This window comes from Mercenaria mercenaria, chromosome 6, assembly GCF_021730395.1.
Source record: "Mercenaria mercenaria strain notata chromosome 6, MADL_Memer_1, whole genome shotgun sequence".
In the NCBI taxonomy this organism is placed as follows: domain Eukaryota; kingdom Metazoa; phylum Mollusca; class Bivalvia; order Venerida; family Veneridae; genus Mercenaria; species Mercenaria mercenaria.
In genome coordinates this window covers 34,292,294-34,313,040 of record NC_069366.1, presented here as the reverse complement: position 1 = coordinate 34,313,040, position 20,747 = coordinate 34,292,294, and the positions used below count along the sequence as shown (strand labels likewise).

Sequence of the window (20,747 nt, the reverse complement as noted above, 5' to 3'; positions counted from 1 at the left end):
GAACCTCTTGATCCAGAATGTTGAAACTTCATAGGATAATTGAACATGCAGAGTAGATGACTTCTATTGATTTTTGGGTCAGTCTATTAAAGGTCAAGGTCACAGGGGCCTGGTCATGTGAAATCATTTCCGGAAAATAACTTGAGAACCACTTGACCTAGAATGTTGAAACTTAATAGGATGATTGGACATGCAGAAAAGATTACCCTTACTTATTTTGGGGTCACTTGATCAAAGGTCAAGGTCACAGGAGCCTGAACAGTGACTTGAAAACCACTATGCCAAGAGTGGAGACATGCGCTTTTTTGCAAAAGCATCTTCTAGTTAACCTTGATGATCTTTAGGTCATGTTAAAATCTAGGTCATGTGGGGTCAAAAACTAGGTCACCAGGTCAGATCAAAGGAAAAGCTAGTTAGAACTCTAGAGGCCACATTTATGACCGTATCTTAACGAAATGTGGTCAGAATGTTAGTCTTTAGGATCTTTAGGTCAAGTTCCAATCTGGGTCAGGTGGGGTCAAAAACTAGGAAAAGCTTGATAACACTCTAGAGGTCACAATTTAGGCCCAATCTAAATGAAACTTGGGTCAGAATGTTACTCTCAATAAAATCTTGGACGAGTTTGATATTGTGTCATCAGGAGTCAAAAACTAGGTCACTAGGCAAATCAAAGGGAAAGCTTGTTAATACTCAAATAGAGTCCACATTTATGGCAATATCTCTATGAAACTTAATCAGAATGTTTGTCTTGATGACCTCTAGGTCAAGTTTGAATCTGGATCATGTGTGATCAAAAACTCAAGGTCACTTGGTCAAAAAATCAAAGGAAAAACTTGTTAACACTCAAGAGGTCACATTTATGATGTATCTTCATGAATCTTGGTCAGAATGTTAACCTTGATGATCTTTAGGTCAAGTTCGAATGTGTGATATGTGGGGTCAAAACTAGGTCACCAGGTCAAATCAAAGGAAAAGCTAGTTGATTCTCTAGAGGCCACATTTATGACCATATCTTAATGAAACTTGGTCAGAATGTTAATCTTAATGATCTGAAGGTCAAGTTCAGATCTGGGTCAAATTGGGTCAAAACCTATGTGTCCACGTCAGTTCAAAGGTAAAGCTTGTTGACAATCTAGAGGCCACATTTATGATTGTATCTTCATGAAACTTGATCAGAATGTTAATCTTTAGGATATTAAGGTCAAGGTGAATCTGGGTCATGTGGGATCAAACTAGGTCACTAGATCAGATCAAAGGAAAAGCTAGTTAACATTCTAGAGACCACATTTATGACCATATCTTAATGAAACTTGGTCAGAATGTTAATCTTGATGATCTGATCTTTAGGTCAATAGGTCAGGTGAGCAATACAGGGCCTTCATGGCCCTCTTGTTTTAATGTAAACTGCTAAGTTATGTAACTTGAATAAGGAATGAGATATTGGGACTAAACTGACACCCATTTTGAAAATACAGTTGAAACTCAATACCTCGATCAAAATTCTGGCTATCTCAAGGATGATCATACCTTTATCTCATTAGACAAGGGATATCATTTGACTGAATTTGCATGTTTCTTTTAGATTTCTGTTAATGTTGTTTAATTGCCAATGTTACATGATATAAGCATGAAGAAATGTTCTACTGAATTTTTATTTCAGATCAAATAAAGATGCTGAAGGACAATATTGAGAAGTGGAAGGACCATTAGCTGTTTTAGTTGCCTATATAATTTTTTTAGCTTTGCTGAATCTCTGCATAATGTACTGAATCTCTGCATAATCAACACAACTTCACAAAAACTGTACTATCTCACATGACCTACACAATATTCCATGGTCAACACAACCTCTCTTGTTTTACACAGTCTCTTTTGCTCTACACACTGTCTCTTTAACTTCACAATTTTCCACCAATGCAATCTCTCTGTAAAAGCATATTTTTGCCTGATTTACAAACCACTCTTTATTTACACAATCTGACATGATCTAAACAGTCTCACATGATCTCTTGTGTCATGAATAATGATTTAGGTCCATAACATATCCCATGACCTTCACGATCTGTCTAATCTGCATAGTCTTCCATGATCTACACACACATTATTATGGTCTGCACAGACTCTAGCCTGAAATTTCTCAGGACTTATTCCGATTTCAGGCTCTTGACTACCGGAATTTTCCAATATAATTCTTGCTGTAGAAGGACACTGTAGGCTTGAGAATGTAGGTTATTAGGTGTTTGATTTCAAACAGAAGCCAAGACTAGAAGCTCATAAGATGTACATGAATTCAGTGATTAGCACACTCTCAAATGATCTACACTTACTAGTGCCAAGATCTACACAATATGTCATGATCTACACAAGAATCTCCTGTGGTTTACACAGTCTCCCATGATCAATATCCCATGAACAATACAGTCTCCCATGATCATCACAATCTTCCATGTTCTAAGCAGTAAAAGTGTGTTAGCTCACCAGAGAACAATTCGCTCAAGGTGAGCTGTCCTGATCACTTGTTATCTTTTCGTCATCAACATTTTCTTCAAACAACATCTCCTTTGAAACATTTTTTGGGTGAAAGTTGATAAAACTGGATGTTTCATTGGTAATATTCTTCAAGAAATGGTTTGAAAATGCAGTTATTTATTGTTGCACATAATCGCTGCCAGAGCTTAAAATGGAAAAATCTTTCACAAACATAGTATTCTCTTTCAAACGTCAAGCCTAGTTATGTCTCCCACCACACAGTGGAGTGGGAGACATATTGATTCACTCCAGTCTGTGTGTGTGTCTGTCTGTCTGTCACAAAGCTTGTCCGCACTCTAAGTCGAACATTTCTCATCCAATTTTCACCAAACTTAAACAAAATGTGTTTGACCATGAGACCTCGACCAAGTTCGATAACTAGCCAAATCGGTCCAGGCGTATTGGAGTTATGGCCCTTGAATTACCAAAAATCCGCCTTTTTACTCTTGTCCGCGCTCTAAGTCGAACATTTCTCATCCGATCTTCACCAAACTTGAACAAAATGTGTTTGACCATAAGACCTCAGCCAAGTTTAATAACTAGCCAAATCGGTCCAGGCATTTTGGAGTTATGGCCCTTGAATTCAGAAAAATCCGCCTTTTTACTCTTGTCCGCACTCTTAAGTCGAACATTTCTCATCTGATCTTCATCAAACTTTAACAAAATGTGTTTGACCGTGAGACCATGGCCAAGTTTGATAGCTAGCCAAATCGGTCCAGACATTTTGGAGTTACAGCCCTTGAAATAACGAAAAATCCGCCTTTTTACTCTTGTCTGCTCTCTATGTCGAACATTTCTCATCCGATCTTCACCAAACTTGAACAAAATGTGTTTGGCCATAAGACTTTAGCCAAGCTTGATAACTAGCCAAATGCACCAAGGCACTTTTGATTTATGGCCCTTGAATTACTGATTGGATCCACTCGTCCAGACCATCTAATTGGATCCACTCATCTAAACCATCTAGAGAAACTAGACATTTTTCATAGTGGCAGTTGTGGGAGACATGCGCTTTTCTCAAAAGCATCTCTAGTTATGTCTCCCACCACACAGTGGTGTGGGAGACATATTGATTTACTCCAGTCTGTGTGTGTGTGTGTGTCAGTCACAAAGCTTGTCTGCACTCTAAGTCGAACATTTCTCATCCGATCTTCACCAAACTTGAACAAAATGTGTTTGACCATGAGACCTCGGCCAAGTTCGATAACTAGCCAAATCGGTCTAGGCGTATTGGAGTTATGGCCCTTGAATTACCAAAAATCGGCCTTTTTACTCTTGTCCGCGCTCAAAGATTTCTCATCTGATTTTTACCAAACTTGAACAAAATGTGTTTGACCATGAGACCTCGGCCAAGTTCGATAACTAGCCAAATCGGTCCAGGAATTTTGGAGTTATGGCCCTTGAATTCAGAAAAATAGGCGTTTTTACTCTTGTCCGCACTCTAAGTCGAACATTTCTCATCCGATCTTCACCAAACTTGAACAAAATGTGTTTGGCCATAAGACCTTAGCCAAGTTCGATAACTAGCCAAATCTGCCCAGGCACTTTTGATTTATGGCCCTTGAATGACTGATTGGATCCACTCGTCCAGACCATATAATTGGATCCACTCGTCTAAACCATCTAGAGAAAGTAGACATTTTTCATAGGGGCAGTTGTGGGAGACATGCGCTTTTCTCAAAAGCATCTCTAGTTTTGAAATGTTTTAATGCCAAATAAATATGTCCTTGATGACCATTTTCCAAGGTTGTTCAAATTATTCTATCTAGTAAAAACATGGCTAACAAGAGGCATGTCCACTGTTCCCATTATGTTAGTAGTGGATATATTAAACATCTTTTGATCAGAAATAGCTGACCCATTTTTGTTCAAATGGTCCTGTTGTTTGACTACCAAGAGTCTCCAAATTATTTTGATCTGTTAAGTAAAACATGGTGTCACTTCTTTTTATAGATGTATTTACTGAAAAGTTGGAAAATCTTCTGGCTAGAAACTACCTGCACTATTTAAAATTCATTTCACACATCAAGCTTTAAAACTCTTCTTTTCAGAACTGTTCAGGCGAGTTTTTGAAGTATTTTAATAGAATTGTTTCTTGTTATATCTAACTTGTGTAGATTTTACAATAATAATTATACTCATAAAAATGCTGTTGTATAGGCATGTTCAAGTATGTTTTCAGTACAGACTTTTGTACCAGAGCTATTCAAATTTCGAATGATTTTAGTATCAAGTTTTGTACAAAATGAAAACATTTTAGTCCATCTGGATTAAAAGGACATATGAAGTCATTTCTTTTGAATAACTTCTTCTTAAGAACATCTTCATTACTTCTAGTTGGAATTTTACCCAAAGTTGGCTCAAAGTTTCTTCAAGTTTTTTATACAGATTCAAAATTTTGCAAAGACGGCACTAACCTTACTCTTGGGATTTTTTCAACAGCTATTCACTTTTCTCTAACATTATAATAAGAAAACAAAATTAATACAATACTTTATTAGATTATTTAATATTTGACTATGAAACAGCAATTATTCTTGTTGCTAGATTTGTGAGAGATATCAGGTTCCTAAAACAAAAGTCTGTTTTACTTATGGAAAGACCAGACCATTGTCCCAAATCAGTTGCTTTAAATTTGAAAACAGAAACATATTCTGTTCAGACATAATTATGTCTATATTGTTTTTGCCCTGTCCGTCAGGCAGTTCATAGGATGGTAGCACTTTAATATGGAGTATACAACATCTGTTGTTTTTAGGGTCACTCCATCAAAGGTCAAGGTCACAGGGGCCTGAACATGGAAAACCATTTCCAACCAGTAACTTAAGAGTCTTTTGACCCAGAATGTTGAAACTTCATAGGATGATTGGATTGCAGGATAGATGACCCCTATTGATTTTGGGGTCACTCTATTAAAGGTCAATTGCAAGAACATGGAAATCCATTTCTGATCAATAACTTGAGAAGCATTTGACCCAAAACCTTCAAACTTAGTAAGGTGATAGGGCTTACAAAGTAGATGATCCTTTTGTTTTTGGAGACACTCAATCAAAGGTCATGGTCATAGGGCCATCTGTCTGTCACACTTCATTTTCGATCAATATCTAGAGAACCGTTTGACTTGGAACCTTCAAACTTTATTGGTGATAGGGCTTACAAAGTAGGTGACCCCTGTTATTTCTAGGGTTACTCGTTCAAAGGTCAAAGTCACAGGGCCTGAACATGGAAAACTGTTTCTGATCAATTACTTGAAAATCACTTGACCCAGAATGTTGAAACTTCATAGGATGATTGAAAATGTAGATGACCCCTTTTGATTTTTTGGGTCACTTAATCAGAGTTCAAGGACACAGGGGCCAGAGGTTGGAAAACCATTTCTGATCAATAACTTGAGAACTATTTGACCCAGAACTTTCAAACTTCATAGAGTGATAGGACTTACAGAGTGGATGACCTCTTATTGATTTTGGAGTCATTTGAGCAAGGTCACAGGAGCCTGAACATGTAAAATTCTTTCCGATCAATTACTTGGGAACCACTTGGCCCAGAATGTTGAAACTTCATAGGATGATTGGACATGAAGAGTAAATAACCCCCTATTGAATTTGAGGTCACTTGTTAAAAGGTCAAGGTCAAAGAAGCCTGTTTACAATCCATAACTTGAGAACAACTCGGCCCAGAATGTTGAAACTTCTTGGGATGATTTGACATGACAAGTAGATATTCTCTGCTGCAGCCAACCATTGATGTCTCTTGGACTTTTGCTCTTGTCAACTATTGACTTCTTGCTTGTTACAACAATTCATTGGAGGAGACGTGCTTTTCTATAAAAGCATTTTCTAGTTTTAACTCAACATTTGTTAAGGTTGTTATCCCAGTTTGTCATTTGCTTGCAAATTTAATTCTATCTGTATGGGTGTCTGCCTGCAGTTCAAACACTATCAAGGATGTTTTTAGCTCACCTGTCACAAAGTGACAAGGTGAGCTTTTGTGATCGCGCGGTGTCCGTCGTCCGTCGTCCGTCCGTGCGTGCGTGCGTGCGTGCGTCATTCCGTAAACTTTTGCTTGTGACCACTCTAGAGGTCACATTTTTCATGGGATCTTTATGAAAGTTGGTCAGAATGTTCAACTTGATGATATCTAGGTCAAGTTCGAAACTGGGTCACGTGCCGTCAAAAACTAGGTCAGTAGGTCTAAAAATAGAAAAACCTTGTGACCTCTCTAGAGGCCATATATTTCACAAGATCTTCATGAAAATTGGTCAGAACGTTCACCTTGATGATATCTAGGTCAAGTTCGAAACTGGGTCACGTGCCATCAAAAACTAGGTCAGTAGGTCAAATAATAGAAAAACCTTGTGACCTCTCTAAAGGCCATATTTTTCATGGGATCTTTATGAAAGTTGGTCAGAATGTTCAACTTGATGATATCTAGGTCAAGTTCGAAACTGGGTCACGTGCCGTCAAAAACTAGGTCAGTAGGTCTAAAAATAGAAAAACTTTTTGACCTCTCTAGAGGCCATATATTTCATGAGATCTTCATGAAAATTGGTCAGAATGTTCACCTTGATGATATCTAGGTCAAGTTCGAAAGTGGGTCACGTGCCGTCAAAAACTAGGTCAGTAGGTCAAATAATAGAAAAACCTTGTGACCTCTCTAGAGGCCATATTTTTCATGGGATCTGTATGAAAGTTGGTCTGAATGTTCATCTTGATGATATCTAGGTCAAGTTCGAAAGTGGGTCACGTGCCTTCAAAAACTAGGGCAGTAGGTCAAATAATAGAAAAACCTTGTGACCTCTCTAAAGGCCATATTTTTCATGGGATCTGTATGAAAGTTGGTCAGAATGTTCATCTTGATGATATCTAGGTCAAGTTCGAAACTGGGTCACGTGCGGTCAAAAACTAGGTCAGTAGGTCTAAAAATAGAAAAACCTTGTGACCTCTCTAGAGGCCATATATATCACGAGATCTTCATGAAAATTGGTCAGAATGTTCACCTTGATGATATCTAGGTCAAGTTTGAAAGTGGGTCACGTGCCATCAAAAACTAGGTCAGTAGGTCAAATAATAGAAAAACCTTGTGACCTCTCTAAAGGCCACATTTTTCATGGGATCTGTATGAAAGTTGGTCTGAATGTTCATCTTGATGACATCTAGGTCAAGTTAGAAAGTGGGTCACGTGCCGTCAAAAACTAGGTCAGTAGGTCAAATAATAGAAAAACCTTGTGACCTCTCTAAAGGCCATATTTTTCATGGGATCATATGAAAGTTGGTCTGAATGTTCATCTTGATGATATCTAGGTCAAGTTCGAAACAGGGTCATGTGCGGTCAAAAACTAGGTCAGTAGTCTAAAAATAGAAAAACCTTGTGACCTCTCTAGAGGCCATACTTGTGAATGGATCTCCATAAAAATTGGTCAGAATGTTCATCTTGATGATATCTAGGTCAAGTTCGAAAGTGGGTCACGTGCCATCAAAAAGTAGGTCAGTAGGTCAAATAATGAAAAAACGTGACCTCTCTAGAGGCCATATTTTTCATGGGATCTGTATGAAAGTTGGTCTGAATGTTTATCTTGATGATATATAGGTCAAGTTTGAAACTGGGTCAACTGCGATCAAAAACTAGGTCAGTAGGTCTTGAAATAGAAAAACCGTGTGACCTCTCTAGAGGCCATACCCTTGAATGGATCTTCATGAAAATTGGTCAGAATGTTCACCTTGATGATATCTAGGTCAAGGTTGAAACTGGGTCACGTGCCATAAAAAACTAGGGCAGTAGGTCAAATAATAAAAAACCTTGTGACCTCTCTAGAGGCCATACCTTTCATGGGATCTGTATGAAAGTTGGTCTGAATGGTCATCTTGATGATATCTAGGTCAGGTTTGAAACTGGGTCAACTGCGGTCAAAAGTAGGTCAGTAGGTCTAAAATTAGAAAAATCTTTTGACCTCTCTAGAGGCCATATTTTTCAATGGATCTTCATGAAAATTGATCTGAATGTTCACCTTGATGATATCTAGGTCAGTTTCGAAACTGGGTCACGTGCGGTCAAAAACTAGGCCAGTAGGTATAAAAATAGAAAAACCTTGTGACCTCTCTAGAGGCCATATTTTTCATGAGATCTTCATGAAAATTAGTGATAATGTTCACCTTGATATCTAGGTAAAGTTCAAAACAGGGTCACGTACCTTTGAAAACTAGGTCAATAGGTCAAATAGTAGAAAAACCTTGTGACCTCTCTAGAGACCATATTTTTCAATGGATCTTCCTGAAAATTGGTCAGAATTTTTATCTTGATAATATCTAGGTCAGGTTCAAAACTGGGTCACATGAGCTCAAAAACTAGGTCACTATGTCAAATAATAGAAAAAACGACGTCATACTCAAAACTGGGTCATGTGGGAAGAGGTGAGCGATTCAGGACCATCATGGTCCTCTTGTTTATTAAAAGCTTTTGCTTGCATTATTGATACTGCATTTTATTTCCAACCATGATGAAACTGGGTGGCTTGATCCATTGTATATGTTAACCTTTACCCTGCTGAATTTCTAAATTGGACTGGTCCATCATTCAATTTGGACAGTACCATTAATTATTTGAAGGGGTGTTCACTGAAGATTTACTGACTGAATAGCAAACATTCAAGATCAAGATCAGCCTGCACTTCCATGCAGGCTGATCTTAGTTTGCACAGTTCACAAAGGCTTGCTGCCTGACAAAATAAAATAAATGAGCTGCACCATGAGAAAACCAATATCGTGTGTTGGTGACCAGCATGGATCCAGACCAGCCTGCATATCCGTGCAGACTTGTCTGGATTCATGCTGTTTGCTTTCAAAGCTTATTGCAATTAGAGAAACCGTTTGTAAACAGCATGGATCATGACCAGACTGCGGATGTGCAGGCTTGTCTGGATCCATGCTGGTCGCAAATGCTCTATGTTGGTTTTCTCAAGGTGCAGCTCAAATATTGAATAGGATTTTTAAAAATTGTTATATTCTTGTGGGAAGTGCTATAAACTTTTGTCAATTCATAATATATTGAATAATTTATTTGATCAGTCTGTATTATATAAACTTTACATAAATGTGTTAATATTTAAGACAAATGTTTGTTTGATTAATTGTCAGATTAAGTTGGATACAATGTAGACTTGATCCATTAATGGTACTTAGTATGTGTCCATGATCAATATTAGGAGCAACTTTGTATCCCTGAAAAAAAAATTGGATCAGCTATGTATCCATAAGAAAATATTGGGACCATTTATTTATATGATTGTGATAAAATATTGTATCCATATTATAATAATGGGACCAGCTATGTATCCATAAAAAATATTGGGACCATCTGTGTATCCATATTAAAATATTGGGCCCAATTATATATCCATATTGAAATATTGGGACCAGCTGTGTGTCCATGATAAAGTATTGGGACCATCTATGATACCGGGTATTCAGGATCCATGCCTATGAAATCCCAGGTATTAGTAAACCCATGAAATCCATGCCCATGAAATCCAAGGTATGGGCAAAACTATGAAATCCAAGGTTTGGGCAAATCCATACCCATACATGCCATAATTTTTCAGGACATTTCCGGGATTCTGAGTCAAAATTTCCGGGATTTTTACCCTTTGTCCGGGACATACACCGTGACAATAGTATTCGTCTGTTTCATGCATAAATGTCATAAAATTACATGTAGTTTCCGGAGACAAACATTGTCCTCTTGCTTTGGAATAATTTGCTGCAAATGTTGTCTAGTTTTCTAAGGGAGATAAATAGGTAATTCACGTCTATAGTTCGGCACTTGAATTGGTTGCGTTCCCGAGGTGAAGAGAATTAGGAGACTTACTACATACGAAGAATTAACCTGGTCACCGTGATTTAGAATCCAGCTTATTTGGTATCATTTTAAAGCTTAAACGTTCATCTAATCATTAATAAAATGGAATCCTAAAAGGAATAAAATAAATCTTGTAACCTAGATAAAATCGATATAAAATATTTCAGGTTGGGTCAATTTTCATGGATTGGTCGTCAAAGGCATTCAGTAGTCAAAATTTTAATTTAGAATATGTGTGACAATCAATCTATATTTTAAAAGATTACAACCTTTTAAAATTATTATGGTTTTATCGACAGTTTTCAGTCATTTCTTCCATAAAGGCTACATGTAGCTTCACCGCCTACATGCTAAAAAGGAGATTTTCGGCTATTGTTCCTAATATTAAATTCTCATAAGACTGTTATTGATTGCATAATTCTGTCAATTCATAATCAGGGTCATCAAAATAGCTGACTGTAAATTAATCTGGGTCATCAAAAGATCGCGGGGCGCGTTCAATACGAGTGTTGATCAGAGCTGGCTTAATCAACATGTGTCCCGCTCGAGGGCATAAAACTGATATCAGATAATTAGGAATAAACAATGTGACACCGGGGACTGTTTATTGTGTTTTATTAATGTAAAATTCAACAATTTATAAAAACTAGTTTTTGGGGGGTTATTTTTGTTTTCTGTATTTTTAATTTTCCGGGACATTTCAACACTGTCCGGGACACCAGGACGAGTATGTCATTTCCGGGACAATCCGGGACGTATGACGTGTATGCATACCTGTGAATTAAATGATTTTTTCTGCGTATATGATGACAGTAATTTGTTAGTATATTAGTTAGTTAGCCATATTGTGTGGACCTGTTTTACTTATGTATTATTGTTAACCAGCAATTAGAAGTGATTAGATATTGTTACATTATTAAATATGCAAATCCACATTCCTAGAAATGAGTAAAACTCAATTAGTTAATGTCTGTTATATTGTATATGTTGTTATGTATAAATATACAAATGTAATATATAATGTTAAATCTTTGCCAGAGTTAATGATGACATAGTCTGAAAAACTATTCAATTTTTCTTTCAACTGTGTTGTTTGAAGTATTGACTGTTTTATCTACATTGTCTTTAGAATGGCACTGAAATTGTTAACAGTGTAGTTATAGACATTCTGTAATAAAAGTTTGTGGCAGCGTGCAGTTATATTTGAGCACCAAGTTGCAAAAACTGGCATTAGGGCTTTGCAACCAACAAGGATCCAGATCAGTGTACATCTATACTATTTATAAATTATTTATCCCTACATCCATACTGCTTCTGTATCAGTTTTTGAGGCCTCCGCGGCCGAGTGGTTTAGGTCACTGACTTCTGATCAGCTACAAATCCTGAGAATTTTAAGCTCGAGCTCTCATTAGAAAAATCATTTTCAGAAAAAAAGTTTTGAATAACTGTCAAAAATTCAAATTTCCCAGCACTATTGATTGAAAGATCTTGAAAGTTCATGACCTTCCCATCAGCCAACTACTGCTCAACAGGTATATTTACAGGTACACTATACTCCTCTGACATATGGACGGGCCCTCCGTGGCTGAGTGGTTAAGATGACGCTGATTTCAAATCACTTGCCCCTCATCGATGTGGGTTCAAGCCTCACTTTGGTCGTTGAATTCTTCATGTGAGGAAGCCATCCAGCTGGTATATGGAAGGTTAGTGGTTCCACCTAGGTACCCACCAGTGATGAAATAATGCACGGAGGGGCACTACCAAAGGTGTTTTCCTCCACCACCAAAGCTGGAAAGTCGCCATATAATCTATAATTGTGTCGGTGCGACGTTCAACCCAACAAAACAAAACAAACAAATCTTTTTCAGTTTCAACACTTGTGTGCAACTAATAAGTGACCAGTATGGTATGAAGTGCAGGCTGATCTGGATCCTTACTGGTTCACAGCAAAGCCCTAATATTGGTTTTCACACAACGGAGCTTGTTTATTATCCCCCGCCGATGAAATCGGGAGGGGGTATTGAAATGGCGTTGTCCGTCCGTCAGTCCGTCCGTCCGTCCGCAGCCATTTCTCAGTAACTACTTGGTAGAATTTCATGAAACTTGAAATAAACATGAACCAACATACTGCGATGATGCCCGTCAAGTTTTTTTTTTGATTGGTCAATTTCCCTCAGAGTTATTGCCCTTGATTTAATAAAAAATGTCTGTCTGCAGCCATTTCTCAGTAACTAACAGGTAGAATTTCATCAAATTTGAAATAGACATGAACCAAGATACTGCGCTGATGCCCGTCAAGTTTTTTTTTTGATAGGTCAATTTCCCTCAGAGTTATTGCCCTTGATTTAATGAAAAATGTCCGTCTGCAGCCATTTCTCAGTAACTAGCAGGTAGAATTTCATCAAACTTGAAATAGACATGAACCAAGATACTGCGACGATGCCTTTCAAGTTTTTTTTCGATTGGTCAATTTTCCATTTAGTTATAGCCCTTTAATTGTTTAAAAATCCACAGATCTGTACATAACAAACCAACCAATTGGAAGAATTTCATTAAACTTCTTCCATTCTTTTCCATGCACATTTATTATAAACATGTGATGTTGTGTACCTACACCTGGTCACCACCTTACATTGGTCACCCCCATCCCTCCCACCCCCCCCCCCCCCCCCCCCCATTTTTTTTTTTTTTTTTTTTTTTCATTTTTCGTTTTCTACCAATATTTATAATCAACATGTAAACTGTTGTATCCTCACATCCCCCCCCCACACCCAAACAAACCATTCCTTTTCTTTTAATTTGATTTGACTAATGAAATTATTTGCTTCTTGGTAACATTCTTAACTTTTTGCAGGATATATTTTTTTGCCGTTCCTCAACTCTGACCCTTTCGGCGGGGGATTCCAATTCATCGAATTTGCTTGTTAAAACTGTTTTATAGTGGTTCTTCATAATTATATTTTTAAACATTCCAAATGTACATACCTGGTACTAGTTGTGCCCCGTTTTAAGAAGTTGGGGTATATTGGTTTGCATATGTGGGTTGGTCTGGCCATTTGAAGACAAGATGGCTTCTGATAAGTACCTGGAAAACTCATGCATTGACTTAAATTAACTCCATTGTAGGATTGATGAATCTGGTCATTTTTTAACCCTATTGTTAGTCAGTTGATCAAAGATCAAAATGATAGTGACCTGGGTCTACTGGCATCAAACAGTAAGGCAGAAGATAATTCCTTATGATAACCCTTAATGATCAAAAGTTGAAAGGTCATTTTTACATTTACCTTTAAAATGGTGTTAGATTAAACACTGAAAACACTTAAACCTAAAAACACGGAATTTCATATTCTCATTACTGTGATGGGTAAGTGAACTTTTGGCATTCCGTTGTTAATATGTCAAGGGATTCCATCGCTTAAAAAGAATCTAGGTCTACAATGATCAAGCATAATATGAGCCGTGCCATGAAAAAACCTACATAGTGGCTTTGCGACCAGCATGGATCCAGACCAACCTGCGCATCCGCGCAGTCTGGTCAGGATCCATGCTGTTCGCTAACAGTTTCTCTAATTGCAATAGGCTTTGACAGCGAACAGCATGGATCCTGACCAGACTGCGGGGATGCGCAGGCTGGTCTGGATCCATGCTGATCGCAAACCCACTATGTTGGTTTTCCCATGGCACGGCTCATATGACTGTGGATAATCAGTAAGTATACCATATAGATTTAGGGATTGGTAGGACGACAGTTAAAATTATCCCTTCTAGATTATAGAAAAATATCCTAAATAGAATATAGAATTGTTGGACAACCGTCAAAATTTATAGTGTAGGGCATTATAGTTGAAAATGCATTGCTCATCAGCTGTAAAATTGTTTCTACTCAAAAGACCATTTTGATACATTTTGAATGGTCTTTATTGAATAACGATTTAGTAAGATGAAAATGCATTATTGGCAAATTGACACCAAGTTTTTTTACAGGCTTACATTGTTTGGGGAGGGTAAGGGTCATTTGTTTGTTTAAAAGTGCATTGCCACATTGCCATATAAGACATGTAATTTATGTTGATGATGTTGTTTTGATATTTATACACACCAACGTTTTGTTACTATCCTCTGTGTGCAATAAAGCTTAATTTGTCAAACATAGAAATAAAGGTTTTATTGTATTCACACTGTTCATTATAGATTGTGTAATTCAAAGTTGATCGGCTCGATCTGGGTCAGTCATAGAATTGTTCGTAACTTTAGAGAGTGCATAGTTATGTTTGTCATCATATTAAATGCACAGATATTATTATGTATTTGCTTGAATGTACAAATTGCATAAAAATTCTGAACCGTAATCTGAGATCTTGCAAGAGCCTGTTTTCAAATAATGTAAATCTTCACTAATCAGGCATGCACACAACCTGTAATCTGGTAATCTATACAACCGGTAAACAGGTATGTAATGGCAGGCAATTAACCTTACCAGTGCTCTTAAATTCTAAACCAGTATTAACCTGTTCTCCACAAGTAACTGCCAACTTCTTTAGATGAATCAAGTTGGAGGATGAATTATTTCAGACAAAATGTCTTTTATCAAATTGTCACATAGAGCATACACTTCACCTGGGTATGAAATTCATGATCCCGCAGTCTGTAGATCTGTGCTCTCTCTATTGTGCATACACATCCTGTAATCCGATGTTGTAAACATCCCGTAATCAGGTGATGTATACAATCTGTAATCAGTAAATGTACACAGCCTGTAATAAATTATTGTTCAGAGCCTGTTATTAGGTAATGTATGTAACCTGTATTCTGGTAATGTACATATCCGATAATCAGGTATTGTACACACCAGTAGTCCGGATTTGCACACAGCAAATACCTGAACAATTTGTTATCTTGTCTTGTACATAATGTGTTACTTGGCTTCTTATACATTACATAATATCTTGTTGCATACTCATTCTGATACCTGGTTTTGTTTACAGCCTGATACCTGGTTTTGTTCACCGCCTGGTACCTGGTTTTGTTCACAGCCTGATATCTGGTTTTGTTCACTGCCTGTTGTTTAGCTGTGTACGTCTTGTATTTAGTATACACTGCCTCTATAAGGTTTTGTCACGGTGCACAGTCAAGTTATCTGGTCATATCGAGAATATAGAGGTATGATGGTAGTAATTCATTAGTGTGCCTCCATTGTCCACTTGAATGGTATCCATATCGGCATAAAGTGCCATTTTCAAGGCAGATATAAGTTTTATTCATGATGCTTTGTTGCAAAGAGAAAAGTCTGCTGATAAGTCAAGCTACTTTAAGTGCTTCCAAGTTTGTGTGGAATTTGATGGGTAAAATAAAAGTGAAAGTATGTATTTTCCTGATGTCCACCAATGCAATATAAGCGTTTTCATCACGTGTCTGAGTCCCATGATTTTGGTATTACTGCATTATGGTCAACCACAAACGTTTTAGTTGATAACCTGTTAACAGTTCTCCAAGACAAGGGTAGTCACACAAGAAGCAAATGTCTGGTAATACTGATAAAAAGATGTTATAACTACATTGTGATGATTATAGAAAATTATATCAGAAGAGATTTAGAACCATCTATCCTATTCTTTGTCTCTTAACTGGTTTTGTACAGTCTGTTGTCTGCATAGTTTATATGTAACAGCCTATAATGCGTGTTATCTTGTTTTCTACACAGTATTTTGTCAGGTTGTATGCACAGCTTGTAATCTATAGAATTATATACTGCCTCTTAGGTCTTTAATGGTAACCTGGGTTTGTTAACATAGAATTTAGGATGAATTATATCAGTTTCGGAATACTGTGTTACTTTAAATCGTAAAAGCCTACGGTTTGAAAGATAAAAAGTTCTTATATTGTCAGGTATGTAACAATTGGTATTGGATTAAAAGGTCTTATTATCAATATAGAAGTTTTTATTCCTTTATATTACGTTATGTCTACTAGAAGATACTGTATACTTGGGTTCACAGCCCACATAGATCTACTAGTATTCCAATTTATTACCAACAAATACAGTTTCCACACATAGATCTACTAGTATTCCAATTTATTACCAACAAATACAGTTTTCGTTCAAATACAGGCTTTAACAGTGTCTTGTATCATTCTAACATAAAATGCTGTTTTTGTCACTTTTCAGGAGAGAAAACATATCTTAACAGAGAGATTCTGGCACTAGCGTGCTGTTATAATACCTTTTTTCATATGCGCATTCTGTTTCAAAGGGTAAATGCATTACAGCTCCAAAACGGATTAGTCAAAAGGCAACGACGACAACGTGTAAAAAAAACAACGCAGACAGTCCCGCACGTCTCATGGAAATTTAATAATGTTGATGGATAATTTATTCGTGTGTCAGTTGTTTATGCATTTTATGTTAGAATAGCGTTAACACATGTTCCTTTCGTGTTATAGCATCTTCAGAATCACTTGGGGAAACGTTGGTAGCCTCGCCCTAACCGGGCTTGGTCAATTTGGGGAAAATTAAAGATGGTCAAAACAGATCCAGTTGGGTGATAAGCATTCAGGAAACACACGAGTTAATTGATGATAGTATTAAATGTATAATTAGGTGAAAAACAAAGAAAGTACCCCTAATATCTTTATATGGATATTTTATATTACATCAGCACATAAAATATTTTGGAGAAAGATAGCCATTGGATATTTTGATGTTGCTTGAACTAAAATAGAAATAACTTTTGATGACTTATTCTCATGAACTTGACTGATCTTCACTAAACTTAGTCTGGTGCATCATTATTATTTAGGGTCCTTTCCAAAATTTATTCAAATGCTTCTGCCTGACCCCTTTAAGGAGCCGCAAGAGCTAAAGGAACGAGTTTAAGGAACGAGTTTCTAAATAAGCTTAACTTTCTACTCAATCCTTGATTTGTGTAAATGTATGTTTGCTGTATATCTGCTGGAAATAAACATTGTTTAAACCAAGAGCTAAAAATAAAAGTACCTTTAAACGACTTCTTCTCTTGAACTGCTCGATTGATCTTCATCAGACTGGTCTGTAGTATTATTATTAGGTCATTTTCCAAATTTATTCAAATGGGGGCACTTGGTCCCTTGAGGGGACCACTAGGTCTAAAAATATACATACATTTAAATGTCTTCTTCTTGTGAATTATTCCTTATGTTTTCATTGATATTAGTCTGTGGCATCATTATAAGGATGTATCCAAAATGGTCAAATGGGAGCACTTGGTCCCTTTTAGGGGCCTTTAGAGTTAAAAATAGAAATACCTTTAAATGGCTTCTTCTCATATGGCTACACGGAGCTTCATAAACATGGTCTGTAGTATCGATCATCATAAGGTCCTCTCCCAAGTTTGTTCAAGCAGGGGTGTTTGGCCTTTTTAGCTCACCTGTGCACGAAGTGCTCAAAGGTGAGCTTTTGTGATCGCCCTGTGTCAGTCGCCAATCATCAGTCGTCCGTCGTCATCGTCAACAATTTGACTGTTAACACTCTAGAGGTCACAATTTTGAGTCAATCTTAATGAAACTTGGTCAGAATGTTACCCTCCATAAAAGTTTGGACGATTTCGATATTGGGTCATCTGGGGTCAAAAACTAGGTCACCAGGTCAAATCAAAGGAAAAGCTTGTTAACATTCTAGAGGTCACATTTTTGGCCCAATCTTAATGAAACTTGGTCAGAATGTAACCCTCAATAAAAGCTTGGACAAGTTTGACATTAACACTCTAGAAGCCACATTTATGACTGTATTTTCATGAAACTTAATCAGAATGTTAATCTTGATGATCTTTAGGTCAAGTTCGAATCTGGGTCATGTGGGGTCAAAAGCAAAGACGCCATGTCAAATCAAAGGAAAAGCTAGTTAACAATTTAGAGACCACATTTATAACCATATCTTAATGAAACTTGGTCAGAATGTTGATCTTGATGAGGTCAGTAGGATAGGTGAGCGATACAGGGCCTTCATGGCCCTCTTGTTTAGCTCACCTGAGCACAAAATGCTCAAGGTGAGCTATTGTGACCTGACATTGTCCGGCATCTTCCGGTGTTAGTCATCCGTAAACATTTGCTTTGTTAACACTCTAGCTAGATATAGAGGCCACAGTTGTGACCCAATCTTTATGAAACTTGGTCAGAATGTTTGTCTTGATGATATCTAGGTCAAGTTTTAAACTAGGTTATGTGGTTTCAAGAACTAGGTTGCCAGATCAAATCAAAGGAAAAGCTTGTTAACACTTTAGAGGCCACAGTTGTGACCCAATCTTTAAGAAACTTTGTCTGAATGTTGGTCTTAATGACCTCTAGTTCAGGTTTGAAACTGGTTCATGTGGGATAAAAAACTAAATAACAAGGCCAGATCAAAGGAAAATCTTGTTAACACTAGAGTCCAAAGTTTAAGTTTGAAACTCAATATTTGTCCTGATGACCTCTAGGTCAAGTTTGAATCTGAGTCATGTAGGGTCAGAAACGAGATCATTCGATCAGATCAAAGGAAAGGCTTGTTAACATTCTGGATGCCACATTTGTGACCCTGTCTTCATGAGACTTGGTCAAAATCCACCTGATGACCTTTAGGCCAAGTTCATATCTTGGTCAAGTGGGATCAAACACTAGGTCACCAAATCAAACCAAAGGAAAAGTTTCTTAACACTCTAGAGGCCACATTTATTATCCTATCTTCATGAAACCAGGTCAGAATGTTTATCTCAATGATCCCTTGTCCAAGTTCAAAAATGGGTCACGTGTGGTCAAAAACTAGGTCACAAGGCCAGTTCAAAGGAAAAAGTTTTTAACACTTGATTCCACATCTATGACCCTATCTTCATGAAACTTGGTCAGAATCTTTACCTTGATGATTCCTAGGCTGGGTCATGTGGGGTAAAAAACTAGGTCGCCCGCTCAAATCAAAGGAAAAGTTTATGACCCTATCTTCATGAAACTCGGTCAGAATGTTTATCTTGATGACCCCTTAGGCTAGGCAACGTCTGAAACTGTGTCATGTGGGGTCAAAAACTAGGTCACCCACTCAAATCAAAGTATCGCTTGTTAACATTCTAGAGGCCACTTTTATAATCCTATCTTCATGAAAGCTGATCAGAATGTTTATCTTAATGATCCCTAGGTCAAGTTCGAATCTTGGTCATGTGGGGTCAAAAACTAGTTAACCCGGTCAAATCGAAGGAAAAGCCTTTTAGCAGTATAGTCAAATTATAAACACTGATTTTAAGTACTATAAACAAGTGCCAAAGAATTGAAACACAGATGATACCCGTTACGAAATGGTCAAAAACATGTAATATGCTGCGAACATGCCACAAACATACCTGTTCGCAGAAAGTATTTGTGGGATATTTGCTGCTACCCGCGAACATGCCGCAATTGATTTGATACTAGTTCGCGGTTGATTCGCCAGAAGACTTTGGGAGATTGAAATCTTTAATTTCAGCAGGTAATTATAGGTCAGTTGATTTTTAATATTATGATATCTGTAAGGTCATAGTTTGAGTCTGATAAGTTAATTACAACCAGATGCTCTGGACATGTTTAGAGGGAAAACTGTATGTATTGCAGATATTTTCAAAATAATGTAAATTGTGATGTTCTTAGAGGATAATGATAGTAATATATATTCATGGTAAGACAGAAAATTTATTTTTAACATCTTTACTCGTGTATGTGTAAATAAACATGAGGAATTTTGAAAATGAAATAGATGCTTATTACTTTTGCAGCTGAATCATATTATCCGTAAAAGAAAATACAAAACTGACAATTTCTGCAACATAAATTTTAGAATTCAGATTTAAAAGCAAGTGAAAGATTTGTAGTCATACAAATAACTTATAAGCAGTGCGAGGAAAAAATGCAATTGGGATTAAATAAATACATGTACTTTGACACTGTTATTTAAATTGCAATTGACAATTTCAAAAAAATTCATATTCATCTTTAAACTTGATGATTTAAAATAAACCAAAAGTACCATGATATGAAAAATTGGCAATTTGTATTTGTCACAGCCTCAGTGCTTGAGTTAATAGAATAATTTTTTGTTCCTAACTCCTATAACTTTATTTTTTTGCGCTAGTTTTGTACAAGCTATTTTGTAGACAATTTCGGTCTAGGTTTTGCTTGGTAGTCTCAGCTTGTTCGCGGGATGTTCGCAGTAACTTGTTCGCGGGATGTTCGCAGTAACTTGTTCGCGGGATGTTCGCAGCAACCTGCTCGCGGGAAGTTCACAGCTACATATTCGCAGGAAGTTCGCGACAATTTGTTTGCAGCAAAACTAATTTACATGTGAAAAGTGAATCCCATTCTCATTGTAAAAGTGTTCGCGGCACGTTCGC

General features: G+C 37.1%; 1 protein-coding gene across 4 annotated transcripts in view; it reads left to right on the top strand.

Annotated features, from left to right (window-relative positions):
- Nucleotides 1-13,023, top strand: part of LOC123549194 (uncharacterized) — a 157,922-nt gene extending 144,899 nt beyond the window's left edge. For all 4 annotated transcript variants that reach the window (XM_053545597.1, XM_053545600.1, XM_053545598.1 and 1 more), the window contains exon 9: nt 1,661-13,023. In XM_053545597.1, the coding sequence (XP_053401572.1) occupies nt 1,661-1,710 (50 nt within the window). In that variant the 3' untranslated portion in view covers nt 1,711-13,023. The remainder of the gene's footprint in view (nt 1-1,660) is intronic.
- Nucleotides 13,024-20,747: the final 7,724 nt, after the last annotated feature.